This window comes from Dunckerocampus dactyliophorus, chromosome 12 (genome assembly GCF_027744805.1).
Source record: "Dunckerocampus dactyliophorus isolate RoL2022-P2 chromosome 12, RoL_Ddac_1.1, whole genome shotgun sequence".
NCBI classification, from domain to species: domain Eukaryota; kingdom Metazoa; phylum Chordata; class Actinopteri; order Syngnathiformes; family Syngnathidae; genus Dunckerocampus; species Dunckerocampus dactyliophorus.
This window is the reverse complement of record NC_072830.1, coordinates 21,965,086-21,978,003: the sequence shown is the minus strand read 5'-3', so window position 1 is coordinate 21,978,003 and position 12,918 is coordinate 21,965,086. Positions and strand designations below refer to the sequence as shown.

Here is a 12,918-nt window from a genome sequence, read left to right as displayed (position 1 = left end):
TCTAGTAATTGAAAGCTGGCAGACAAGAACAAAAAGGATTTTGAAAAATAGTCTGCGAGAAAAAGGCAAAATAAAACATCGGGGACATATTGGGACATAATGGAAAGTCTTTCAATAAGAGAAAGAAATAAAAATGGATTTCATCCAATGTTTATATAAATGTGTCAGATTATTTTCTTAAACAGAGAGATTTTAAATTAGTCTTAATCCTATTTTACTTACTTTCCTCCCCAGTAGAGTTTGGTTGTGATGACCAAGCTGGATCTCCTTCAAAATAACAGAGAGGAAAAAAAAAAGATGAAAGACAGCAGTTGTGCAGAATTCACTTTAAAGTGCTTATTTGAATAAAATCAAACTTTTGTTGACTACAATTGGACTGCGTCTGGAGGAGCCTTTTATTTTGGTTAAGTGTTAGTAATGTTTGCTTTATTGTCCTCACTATTACATTAACAGCTGTCTGGTGTATTTTTTGCCTCTCTCTCTGCATCTCCCCCAAGGCGGCGTGATGGACTGAGCAATACCAAAAGTATTGTGCTGTCATTACCTCCAGCATTTCTTCTTGATAATGGTTCCTAAAATCACTTCGGCCCTGCAAGGTAAAACAAACAGGGCTTTCATTACTACAATCACACAAAAATAGTAGCGCAAATAGTCTGTAAATAGGCAATAAAATTTCACTCCAAAGGCAACACACAATAAGACAAACTATTACAAGATACTGGCATGGTGTGTTTGGTTTTAACACCTTAGCATTCCAGGATTTTTGGGCTAAAAACCCTAAAAAAGTCATAAAAGTCAAGTAAATCTGTCATTGAACTATTTGGAGTGGAGGCATCATGGCTTTTGGTTCTTTTGAAAGTCAACAAAGTCTTCATCCCCGACAGTAACAACGTGTCTAAGTGCTACTCACATTGATTAATAGAGAAGAAGGATTTTTTTAAGGTTTGCCTGTATGATTTTTCCAAAAAATATGCCTTCCGAAGACCTAATTTGGTGGTATAGACTGGAAATACAATGTGGTCATAACTTGAGTCCTTAACCAATCCCATTTCAAGTTTGACAATGATGCTACAGAATTTGAGTATTTTACCACAAGTTTTTTGTAAAAATTAGGACCAGGCGTTCCGATGGTGTTCCTTTTGGCGACACTTGGTCACACTGGGTCAAAAATAGAAAAAAAAAATGCAGCGCACAGTCAACATCCAGTCCATGTTTTCCCTTCCTGGGTTGCACAGCAAGTTCTTTGCAGTCATGACAAAATCCAACCACAATCACCCATCATATCGGTGTTTTCACAATTTCATTGGCTATTCAATGCATCAATCACCATGAAGATTGGCTGTAATTGGCCTGAGGTACGTACGTCATAAGAGGAGCTGATGCATTTTGGTAAATAGTCTTCCAGTGAGGCATCAGTCAAAAGTTCCAATTCAAAATATGCACATCTGACAAAAGTGATGGAAGTGTGCAGCAGTGGTTAGTGTGTCTTTATGGATGGAAGGCTTGGCGTGGACTAACTATTTTACTGGAGTATCTTTGCTGGATCATTGCCAACGCAACATACCTTTATTTGTCGGGAATTATCTGCTGTTGGAATACTGTGAGGCTTCGAAGGTGAGAGTCATTAATGGTTATGTTTGCAACCTGACCCTGCAGCTATAATTGCATGCTGTATATCAGTTAAATCCCAGAGAAATTAGCTTTCTAATGATGTATAGCACAGCTTGGTATGTAAATAGGGGGCTTTGTAAAACACCGGTTTTGACATGTAACAGGATGAGTACCTGTGGGTGGGCCATCGGAACGCTAAGGGGTTAAAATGTGTACTGTAATGTAAATAACAGATATGAGAATGACTCTTTCTGCATCTTGAAAATTACTATATGTTGTTGTCCAGAGCAAAGGTTAAACATATAAAGCTTTAGAATGAAATTGTTGCATATATCTCCAGGGCGCCCTATATGTGAGTAGGAACTAAAGTGCACATAAAAAGTGAGAGGCTCAAGTGACACCCACCTGCCACCTGCGTAAACCTCAGCTGTGTCAAAAAGGTTGACTCCACTCTCGTAGGCAATAGTCATCAGCTGCTCTGCAACCTAGTAGGAGGACACATACGCAAAGACAGGATATGAACGGTAACCATTAGACAAAGTAGATAACAAAGTAAAAAAAAAACCCAGCAGAATCCGTGAATGTCCAGGTCTTTGAAAGCAATGTTATTTGACACATTTACTGAATCAAAGTATACAAAAAGGTTGTATCATCAAGGAAGAGGATGCCCTTTGACCTTCAAGACCCAAAAATTCAGCAAGTGACATAGTAATGTAAATACACTAGGCTCACATAGCATGCAAAACACAAAAAAAGTCATTGTGCTTTTACTGTACAATTGTATTGTATAGTTGTAATAGGAGTAGATTGATCAATGCGTAGGTTTTTGTCGGCAAAGTAAGAAAATATAGTGTTTGCTGTAGTTCAAGTGGATTAGCCCTAAAAATGAAATAGCTTCTCATTACTTACGGTGACATTACATTACGGTGATAAAAATGACCTCAACAAGTTATTACTGCAGCCTATTCCCATGTGGGGTTGACAATTTTAGTGAGCCAATGACGGCATGTTCAGTGTGATGTCACCTTCCAGGGTTCCAACTTTCATCATCTTGTCCTTACTTGAATCTCTTGTTCAAAAGACTCAGATGCTTAAAGTTAATTAGAAATAGCAATATAACCGTGTACTTCAGGATGGAGTCAAACAGTATACCAATGGAGAATCACTGCTTGGAGGAAAAAAGCAAATGTGTCTTTGTTTAATAGACTCGGTCAATAAAAGTTTTTGCGATGCACTGATACACGTCCAGTATAAAGGCAAGATGTTGTTTTAGGAAGCCAGTGAAGTAGATACAAGTCCACTCTCTATGGTGTATGTTGGGTAGAAATAAAAGTAAGAATATTTCCCACAAAGAGGTCTCACTCAGTTTTATGAGCCTTATACAGTACAGTTTGGATGTGGGTTTTCAATGAAGGAAAGAAAAAAAAAGGAAGTTAAAATGAGTGAGGGTAGGTCAGATGGAAAAGAACTCATGAGTGTGACATGTGAAGAGACTCCTCTCTAGAGAACACAAGCAATAATTACCACCTGTACGTTTAGTTAAGAATGTAAAAATTGTCTGTACGGTTAAATGTGTTCAGGATGTGTGGAGGACAGGAAGTGACATCGGGGGTTCAGAGTTAAGTTTTAGCTTCGCATGGGTTTAAGCTGCAACAGTAGCCCGTGTAATTTATTATGATTGTGATTATTATGTTGTTATTAATGTGCCTGTTGTGAGATAACTACAAACCTGTAATAAAAACCTGTTGTTCCAGCCACCAAGCCTGGCTGTTGTATGTTTCACGGAACATTACAGTAACATTACTGACACCTAGTGGCCAGTGTAGAATACTGCATATCACAATTTGAATGCATCTTCTTAATGCCTTATGTTTGTATTTTAGTTAAGATGATGATTTGATTCAAAGACATGCAAGATCCAGTGAGAATATGTGTATATTTTCTTTGCCAACGCAAGAAACATGTCTGCACAAACCTGCCATATGCAACCCACACAATCCTGAGACGATTTCATGCTGCCACACGATTCACTCAATGTTTCTCTTGCACAATTCCACCATTGGCCTTACGGGCATTCCCGGAAATGCATCATCACTCTTGTAAACTATGTACTGTATTGTCTGTGATTGTGCTGCTTTCCAGAAAGGACTGGAAAGTGTAACAATAAACCATCTGTAAAGACAAGACTGTGTTTGGCAGAAATTCCCCATGAAGGATAAGAGAAGGAATCAAGCTTGATGAGGCACCTTTTGACCGAAGGCTTTAGAATCAACAGGAACAAATGAGCCTCAATTAATGGCTGACAGTAAAGTCCAGCATCAAGCCAATAATCATCTATCACAATGAAGTTTTTCATTGCCGGCAGGTAGTGTCTTACAAGGTTTGTGTGCATGGCCCTAAGTCTAATTCTGATTAAGGAAGAGTTGATGTATTTTCAAAAGAAACATCCAAAGCAACATATCTCATCAACATCAAGTAAAAAGACAAGGTAGTGTTTTGACCGCCGTGCCACTAAAGAGCCATTCTGCCCTATAGCAATGAGTGAACGGCTAGTTTTACCCAAAATATGCTAAATCTGAGGACAAATAGCTATGCCGAGAAGGCATCACATAAACTACTGAAGGAGAAGATAAACATCAGACTGTTTGGCTTTGAGTCACGTCGTTCGTGTGGCTACTGGTACTGGTAGTGGATGATGTGCTGCTTGCTGCAATGCCTCGCTGAGCTCAGAAAGAAGGAAGAAGACACTGGACCAATAATCTGTGTAATCGATGCTGTTATGCTAGCACTACGTAATCAGCGTCGCTATGCAGGGGTAACACAGCTGCTGCTACGTTGGGATGTGCTTATTTTTGAAAATCAGGATTTATTTTGTTGCTGTTCAGTTTGTATCTCCATGACTGTTAGCAAACAACTCACAAAATGGATTTGCATACAGTACTGTACTAAAGTCTTAGGCTGCCACCAATTTTATTGTTTTATGGACTTATTGAATGCAATCATTTTGCCACAATAAAACAGTAATTAGAAGGACAGACATGAGTATTATACTAAAATGCAGAACCTATTTCCACTAAACTTTCTGGCACAGGTGTGGCACATGGCATGGACCAAGGAAGAATCAATTAAATGTTGGTGAGGATCTGGAATGAAAAGGGCTAATACAGGAATTACTTACATTTTGAGTCCTTATGGCATTAAAGAAATGGTCAACTGGCCAGAATGAAGTCTTTCAGCTACTTTGCATGCGTATAACGTGGGCAGAGAACACTGGTTGAGACCAGCAGGATATTTTGGATGTATTTATAGGAAACAGAGCACTTTTAAAGCCAACAGCTTCCCACGTGATGGCTTGGAGTTGTCTGTCCACCCAGTCATCCTCTCTTCCCCTCTTGTAACACACGGCCTGACTATTTCTGTCACTAAAGACGCATGGCTTTGTGTCTACTTGCGGATTTAAAGGTTTCCTCCAGCTTAACACCCACAATGTAATGTTCGAGGCAGTAACGTCAGCATTGGAACCAAAACTGTGAAAGTGTCAGCGCGTTAGCAGTGACATTGAACTAGAAAATAATGCCTGAGAGGAAGGGTGCCAAGCTTGAGGCATACTATCCGAGTCTTTAGGGTAAGACATAATGCAGTTACATAAGTTTGTGTGTCCCTCGAGGTGGACTCTGTTTTGTAACGCTGCGTTTGTGTGCATGTGTGACAGAGAGAGAAAGAGCCTGCAGTAACAGCAACAGCATATTAGAGTTGACCGTCAAGGGACTTAACTATAAACATACTCACAGAGGACTTTTATCATTTTACATTTTATTTAAATGCAACTACTACACACGTTATTAGGTCCACATGCATCATCTAATGTGATTCAATTCAATATTTGCATCAATATTCTGTATTTACAAGATAATAATGCTAAAGTTTTGCCACAGCCAGAGAGGCAATGGAAAGTAAAGTGGTAGCAGTAGCAGTTGCATTAATTGTAATTTAGTTAGCTGAGAAGAACTACACAGCATCATGCAATTCGTATTTCAGTGGACATTGAGTGGTTCACTAGTTCTATTCAAACATGACACCTGTATTTAATGACAAATGAGCTCACTAAGCGGAGATGTACTTTGTAAATAAAGTACAATTGAAATGTTGGCAGTCACAGAAAACACAAATAGCTCATAGACTCTGAATTTATACTGTTTATACAGGACAGATTTCTGTATCAAAAATATTTAAATTGTTATTTTTGTTAATTGTGTTTTTGAACCATTATTGAACCATTCATTTCCCATTTATTCATATTACTCTAAAACTTGCATCAAATTAAATTTGATGCCTGTGTCAAATAGTACAAAAGTTTGTACTTTTGTACTAAGTCCTGCAGTACGATTGGACTAAGTAGATAAGGTAACAAAAGGAGGCTGGACATCTTAGACTCTCACTTTAAGTGCTCTCAGTAACAGTTTTGCAATGTTCTCAGTTCATGTTCTGCTGGTTGTTGAAAATAGTTCAATAAATAAGAAATAAATAAGTCATAAAAATTATTATTTGTCATGATAAAAAAATTCAGACGCAGCAGCACGGCACAGCGGCAACAGTCAACCCTCCCATGCAGCCCACCACCACCGCTTTCAAAAATGCTAGGGGAAACCCTGGACTTTAGTTAGGGCAATATACTACACTACACGCATGGACTGCTGCGGGATGCAATGGTACTAGCCACAGGTGATTGGCGTTGAAAGGCATATGCCGATCACGTGATTTTTCATGCAAATCCGCCGATACTGATCGGTGGCCGATTGATCAGCGCATTTCTAATTGCCACAGTAAGTTAACCTTACTCACTCAATATTCATTTGAGTGTGAGTACGCACAATAAAACAAATTGAGCAACATGAAATAAGCATGAAAGTTAAAGGAAAATGTCTCGTACCTCATCTGTTATCTGACCACCGAAGGTCACCCAAGTACCTGCAGAAAGGAAAACAGAGCGTGACAATGACATTTAAATATTGTAATGAATTCATTTGTAATGGTGCATCAGCGTGTGTGTTTGTGTGTGTGTCTGTGTGTGTTTGTGCGTGAGCTGTGAACTGCTGGAGTAAACTAACAAGGATGTCATGTTCCCGAGAGAATCCATGTGTCCTGTGATGAATGATCACCATGTGCGACTTCCAGCTAACACTTTGTAGATAGATAGATAGATAGATAGATAGATAGATAGATAGATAGGCAGATAGAATACAGTATGTGCTACTTATTAGCCAGTAGACAATGCTGATTGCATACAAAAGGCGAAGCCACCACAAGCAAAGAGACAAATTCACATTCCTCACTGAATTTTTAATGTAGCTTTGTTGTGTGAGAAAATGCTTCTCATTCAAAACTGTTTCAGAATTCTAGGACTTCAGAGCTTCGCAAAACAAAAAGAAAGAAAGAGTGACAATCACTGATTTATATCTGCATGCAAGGGTTTGCAAGGGCTGCATGAAAAGCAGATAAGGCACATCATCAAGCAGAAGTAGATCAGCAGAATTGATCATAACAGGGCCCTCACCTACAAAACTGTACGCGGAAATCTGACTAAAAGTCTGCATATGCCAGAAACCCAAAATGTGCGTACGGACAAAAATATTCAGACCTAAAAAAAAGTGGCATAAACACACATTCACACAGTTTGTGCTTCACCTGCTGTCCAAATGTGCGCACGCAACTCCACCCCACGTCACACCCTCTCCTTCAGTTATGTCGAAAATGAATTGCTGTACTTCCAGAAAAAAATATTTAACTTAATTATGACATTAACACCATCAAAATATTAAATATAATTATTTTATGAGGAACTAATGTATGTTATTTCAAAGCACAACAAAAGAAAAGGAAAGAGTAAGTTTACGTACTAATCGAACACATAATATTATCATGATTCTAAAATAAAATGATGACGTATTCAAGCGCTGAGTTGTCTTTTTCATATATCTTTTAGTCCGGAAACTCGTTTACGCTCGTGCATAATGGTGTTTATGATAAATAACAAATGGTATCCAGCAGTGTTATGTCAAATAACAACACAAATGTTTTAAGTCAATAACGGCGTGATGTTTTCGTGCAATGACGGATAAAACGTTATTGGCTTCCATTACATGTTTATTTCTAACATATGATTTCACTTCACCACTTAAAATGTGCGTCGCCTTTTTGCCATGTCTCCAAAAGGTGCATACGTCAACTACAAAGGTGACGTAAGAGTCCGCACATTCTCATGTCAAGCTGTGTTTTTATAGGGACCATACTTTACATGGAAAACGGCGTACGCAACCTCGGCCCTCATCTATCAAGCTTTATAGATGAGGCCCCACGTCATTGGTGTGTAAGTGACAAAAAGAAAAGCTCTGACTTGCTCGGCGAGATGTCTTTTGGCATCACCTGTTGATTTGCATGTATAAATCTCTAGGCCTGAATGCATGGCTCTTTTCTCTGCCGACTTCCGTTGCTCTGAACTGTCATCAAGTGACACAGTTAGACACATGCTCACATTATGACACATCAGTGTCATCAGCTCCTCAGAGGTGTAATTTAACTTGCAGATGACGCTATTGGATCTGTTGTTGTTGTTGTAGCACTAAGCAGATGAATCCTGCTGCTGCCAACATGACTTCAGAACTGCTATGCACAACAGAATTGGCAGTTGATGGTGATAGTTGATGGCTGGTTTGAGAAATTGTTGCGATCAGTAACCATGGTAATCTTACTAAGTCTCAATTATGCCGACAGCCATTACATAAACACATACAGTAATTACATTTTTTGTACATACCAGTGAAATGTATGGCATCTACAGCTGAGTGTGTGAGTGAGTGTGTTCAGTCAGCCCTTTAAGGCTGCTTCCAGTTTAGTGGAATTGTAATCACTGCTGCAGAAGTCCAGCCGCTGGTTTGTGTCTGAGTGGGAGGCTCAGCGTGGGATGAAAACCCTGCCGAGCTGTAGTGTCAAGGCCACTGCACATATGGGATCGCCTTTTTTTCTCTTTGATTAGAAATTGAATTCCCATGAACGACAAATGCCTGGAAACTGCAGGTGGAAAGTGCCGGTGGCTGAAGTTAAAGTTGCTATGCAACAATAGTAAATCTGATAAAAATCTTGAGATGCAGTAAACATGTAACAAATTGAAAATGTTTTAAGATGAAACATTGTCTTTTAGTTTTATTTCAAACATGATTGCTTTCTCTGTGTTATTTTTATGACGGACTTCAGAGGTAAAGGCAGCCATCTAATTCAAAAAGCAGTCTGAGCAGTTGATTCATCACAGTTAAGGCCATTATTTTTGGTTGGCATAGAAGAGCTTTTGGCAAACCACCCGTAATCTCAGGAGGGGGATGCAGTGCCCTGTTCACATTGGATGAACAGGGCAGTGGAAGGAATTCTTTTACGATCTCAGTTCTTACTGTAGGAAATGTTCCAACTAAGGGTGGCACCACACTGAGACATAGTTGTTGGTATAATGTCGCTCGTAGAAATCCTTCTCATGGCACACCTTAACATTAGTCATAGTTACCGTCTGCACCGTGTCCACAAACAGCCGTAGCATTTCTAATCTGAAACAGTATTAACGCGTACAATGAGAAAAAAGTTCTCGCGAGCGAAACAAGCAAATAGCTCTCTGAGAACAAACAACAGGGAACTTGGGCATTTGCAAGTGACTTTACAAAAAAACAAGCCCAAAGTCGCTTATAATAAGCGGACCAGGCAACACTGAGCCAAAATGCCTTGTTCATCTGTGATATAACAGGTCAACCGGAAAAGACTAACATTTACTAACATTTGATTATAGACTTGGTGGATGCAATTTCTAGGCACAGAAATTGCATGGATGCTCCAGTTTTGGCGTCTGAAGATCTCTTCTCTTCTATTTTCAGATAAGATCGTACGGGTAAGGTCGAGGGCTTTACTTGGCTATGAACTTCAGCGTTTGCTGAGGCAGCTGTGTGTGAAGCCACCAGTTAATTCCTTAAAATCTGAGTCCCTGTTCCAAGTTGGAAAATTGTGTTTTGTGTGCTCCAAATAGGAGCTCAAGTCATATTTTTGGTGAAAGATTTGGGGGAAGCTGGGTAGATAAGAAGCACATATAGCTATTGATGACGCTCACCCACTACAAAGACAGGGCGGAAACATGGGGAATGAGAAGTTGGGTTTGTGTTTGGTTATGCATGTGCGTGTGTGTAGTGCGTCATCATTCTTCCCAACGCACAACATCCTTTAGTCCTATTTCTGGGTGTGTTGCATGGCCCTGTCTACTGTACTGCCTCTTCAGTTTCTATTGATTTCTTCAAAACAACACTTGAATCACAATTGACTCCTGAGATTTTCTGTCTTGTCTGCTTTTTGTCTGCTGCTTTCAGGATGTGGACAGAGCAACATTGGCAGAAATAACCCAGGTTAAAAATACACTTTTTCTTCAGGTTGAGAAACCAATGTAGTTGTGTTTGCAGAATGTCTTCCAGACCAGATTGTAAAGTGCATACAACAATTTGTGTAGGTGAACATTACAGAGGCCTACAGTATGTGAGGAAAGAGTCAATTAGAGCAAGACAATCTGCAGTGCTGGTTGTGCTGGTTTTCCCCAGCACAAGTCTACCCTCCTGCTGCCTTGTTGGACTTTACAGGTTAAATGTTGTAAACAGGCTAAATAAAACCAGATACATATTTAAAGATAAAGCTTTGTGTTATTATTAGTTATTAATATCAACATTTCAGCTTTTTCTCATTACATTATGCGTTTTGCTCTATTTTTCCCATTTTTGTAGCTTTTTTTTGTTTAATTTTCTTTCTACCATGTTCTGCCACAACCCTGCTTTTAATGTTCTTTGTCAGGGTTGAGAGTGTGATGTGAGGTCAGCTCTGAGAGTAACCACAACTCTCATTGACTATTGAGCTTGTTAGCGCCCTTCGCAGCGATCAAACAATGGTAATTAAAGAGAGATGGGGAGTGTTATTGCAGCTGGAACTAAGCGATGCGTTACAACAGTCACTTTTATTGCATATCTAGATTTGAAATCAGAGGAGAAGGTGTTCGCAGAGGTGGGCTGTCCATCCTCTGAAGGAGTCGTACCCAGACAGGAAATTATGTACTATAAGCCGACCAATCACAGCCTTAATTGTTTGCGTTGCCACAACTTGAGGAATGTTTTTGGAGGTGCTATGCGCAGTGACTGAAACTAAAATTGGGGGAATGCAACAAAATGTGTACCTGGTGAGCAGCAAAGTGTAAAGACGATAAAAATGCATGCCGTGTACAAAATATGCATACCCGTTGGCAGGTCAGCAGGAGACCAAAATAATGGGCCAATAATAACCCGGTGCAGAAGTGCTGATGGTGGACTTAATGCTCATCATGAACTTGTACATTGATTTGTGTGTTATTTGTGTGTGTCTGGGCGTGTTTGTGTGTCCCAAACCAATTAGCAATGTGTGTTGACGTCACAGTGAAGCAGATGCCTGATGGATCTGCAGCATTGTGCTGAGAGTTCCTGCTCATTCACTAATCACCTTATTACATGTCAACCACCCCCATCCTCCCATCCTAATTCGACTATCTAAGGTTTGCATATTGAAAAAAGTAGCGCAAGTTTCAATTAAATTGGGAGCAGTTTTATTCAGACAGTGCGAAGTTGCTGGAGAATATTTGACTCATGCATCTATTCAATTGTGCTTGTCTATGTAGATTAAGCACTTTATGCAGATAGGCAATGGCAGATATAGGCAATATATATAAGCAGTGAATCCATGGATGCATAACATTTACAAACCAATGTACTAACAGGCTTTAGTAGACCAGGCATGTCCAAAGTGAGGTCTGGGTGCGAACTGTTATTGGGTGCAGCACATTGTAGAAATATATAAAAAAAAACAAAAAAACACATAAAAAATGTTGAAAATAGAGCTAAAACCACTGTGTAAAGAGAAAAAGCTTTATTGACACTGTTAACAAATAACACAAAGCTTTGTCTATAATACTGCACGTTTTGTTGAACCTTTTGCCAAAATATACAAAAAATATATACAAATATCAAAGTGGCTCTGCATCCTTTTACTTTTCAGTATGCAGCCCTCGGCGGAAAAAGTTTGACACCGCTGCAGTAAGCACTTCATCTTCACTGCAATGCTCAACTTTGTTTGTCTGCATCCTAAATGTCTCTAAAGTAGCCACCCACTGTCAAGGTCACAACATCATTTTCAGACATTTTGTCTGATGAGATGACAGAGTGGGGAGTGGCGTGGTGGTTCCTGTTTGGCTTCCCCTTAGCAATTTGGGGAAGTTCAGTCAGTGCCTTGTTCAAAGGCACTTTGACAGTGTCCAGGAAACAGACTATCCTTCAAGCGACAAGTCCCAGTTTGCATAATTTGGTCTGCAATCTATTGAATGATTTTTGTAGACAAGTAGTGTTAATTGCTTTAATGCTAACACTCTAACATTACGCTGGGAGACTATCACTTGAAACGCATTGATGCTCACTTGTAAGAGTTTCCATTTAGTGATTCAATCTCACACACATGCACACACACACACACACACTGATTGATCTTGGCAACATCTCTTCCATCCTTCTTCTTAGCCCCTCTCTCCCTGTCAGCATCATGTCCGCCCTAGGCGCAGCATGTGGCAGACTGCCGGCATTAGGCTGACCTTTTCTGTACTGCGCTGCTCCGTCACTTTGAATGAGAGCTCTCTGACTAAATTTGAACTACACTAGGTGGAAACAGCAAGACACCTATCACACTTGCAATAGAAAAGACAACTAAGTAAGACAAACTTTTAATCACCGTCATGTGAGACAACACACAATATGTCAACATGTCACAGCTCGAGTCTGTGGACTCTTATTTCTACACCGGAGGGAAAGAAGAGGATTAGCCTTAAATTGAAGATATTACAGTCTTCAGCACTCCAGAAATCCTGCACTCCCAACAAGGTTGTGGAGTCCAGCAGGACCTGATGTGATGATCTGTGCACCCAACAACACTGTAGATCCGCTTAGCTTTTGACCTTGACGTGATAATGTTTCGGGGTAGTCGCTTGCGGAAGAAGTAACGAATGGAGGAACTCCGTGTGAGGGCAGTCTTATGCGAATACACTCGTCCCATATTTATTGTGGTTAATTGGTTCCAGACCCGACCACAATAGGTGAATTTCCGCTAAGTACGATTCACTATTAATTAATGGAATATTTTTATAGTTATGGCATAGAAAACCTGTTTACGATCTAAATATGTTTTTAACATATAATTAGACCCCTCTTTACATGAAATATC

At 39.7% G+C, this 12,918-nt stretch overlaps 1 protein-coding gene across 2 annotated transcripts in view; it reads right to left on the bottom strand.

The window, feature by feature from the left end:
* kcnab1a (potassium voltage-gated channel subfamily A regulatory beta subunit 1a) overlaps positions 1 to 12,918 on the bottom strand; it is a 70,070-nt gene that overhangs the window by 10,816 nt on the left and 46,336 nt on the right. For both annotated transcript variants that reach the window (XM_054793605.1, XM_054793606.1), the window contains exons 3-6: positions 6,542 to 6,579; positions 2,017 to 2,096; positions 545 to 589; positions 223 to 267 (exon numbers count right to left, since the gene is read on the bottom strand). In XM_054793605.1, coding sequence (XP_054649580.1) covers positions 223 to 267; positions 545 to 589; positions 2,017 to 2,096; positions 6,542 to 6,579 — 208 coding nt within the window. The remainder of the gene's footprint in view (positions 1 to 222; positions 268 to 544; positions 590 to 2,016; positions 2,097 to 6,541; positions 6,580 to 12,918) is intronic.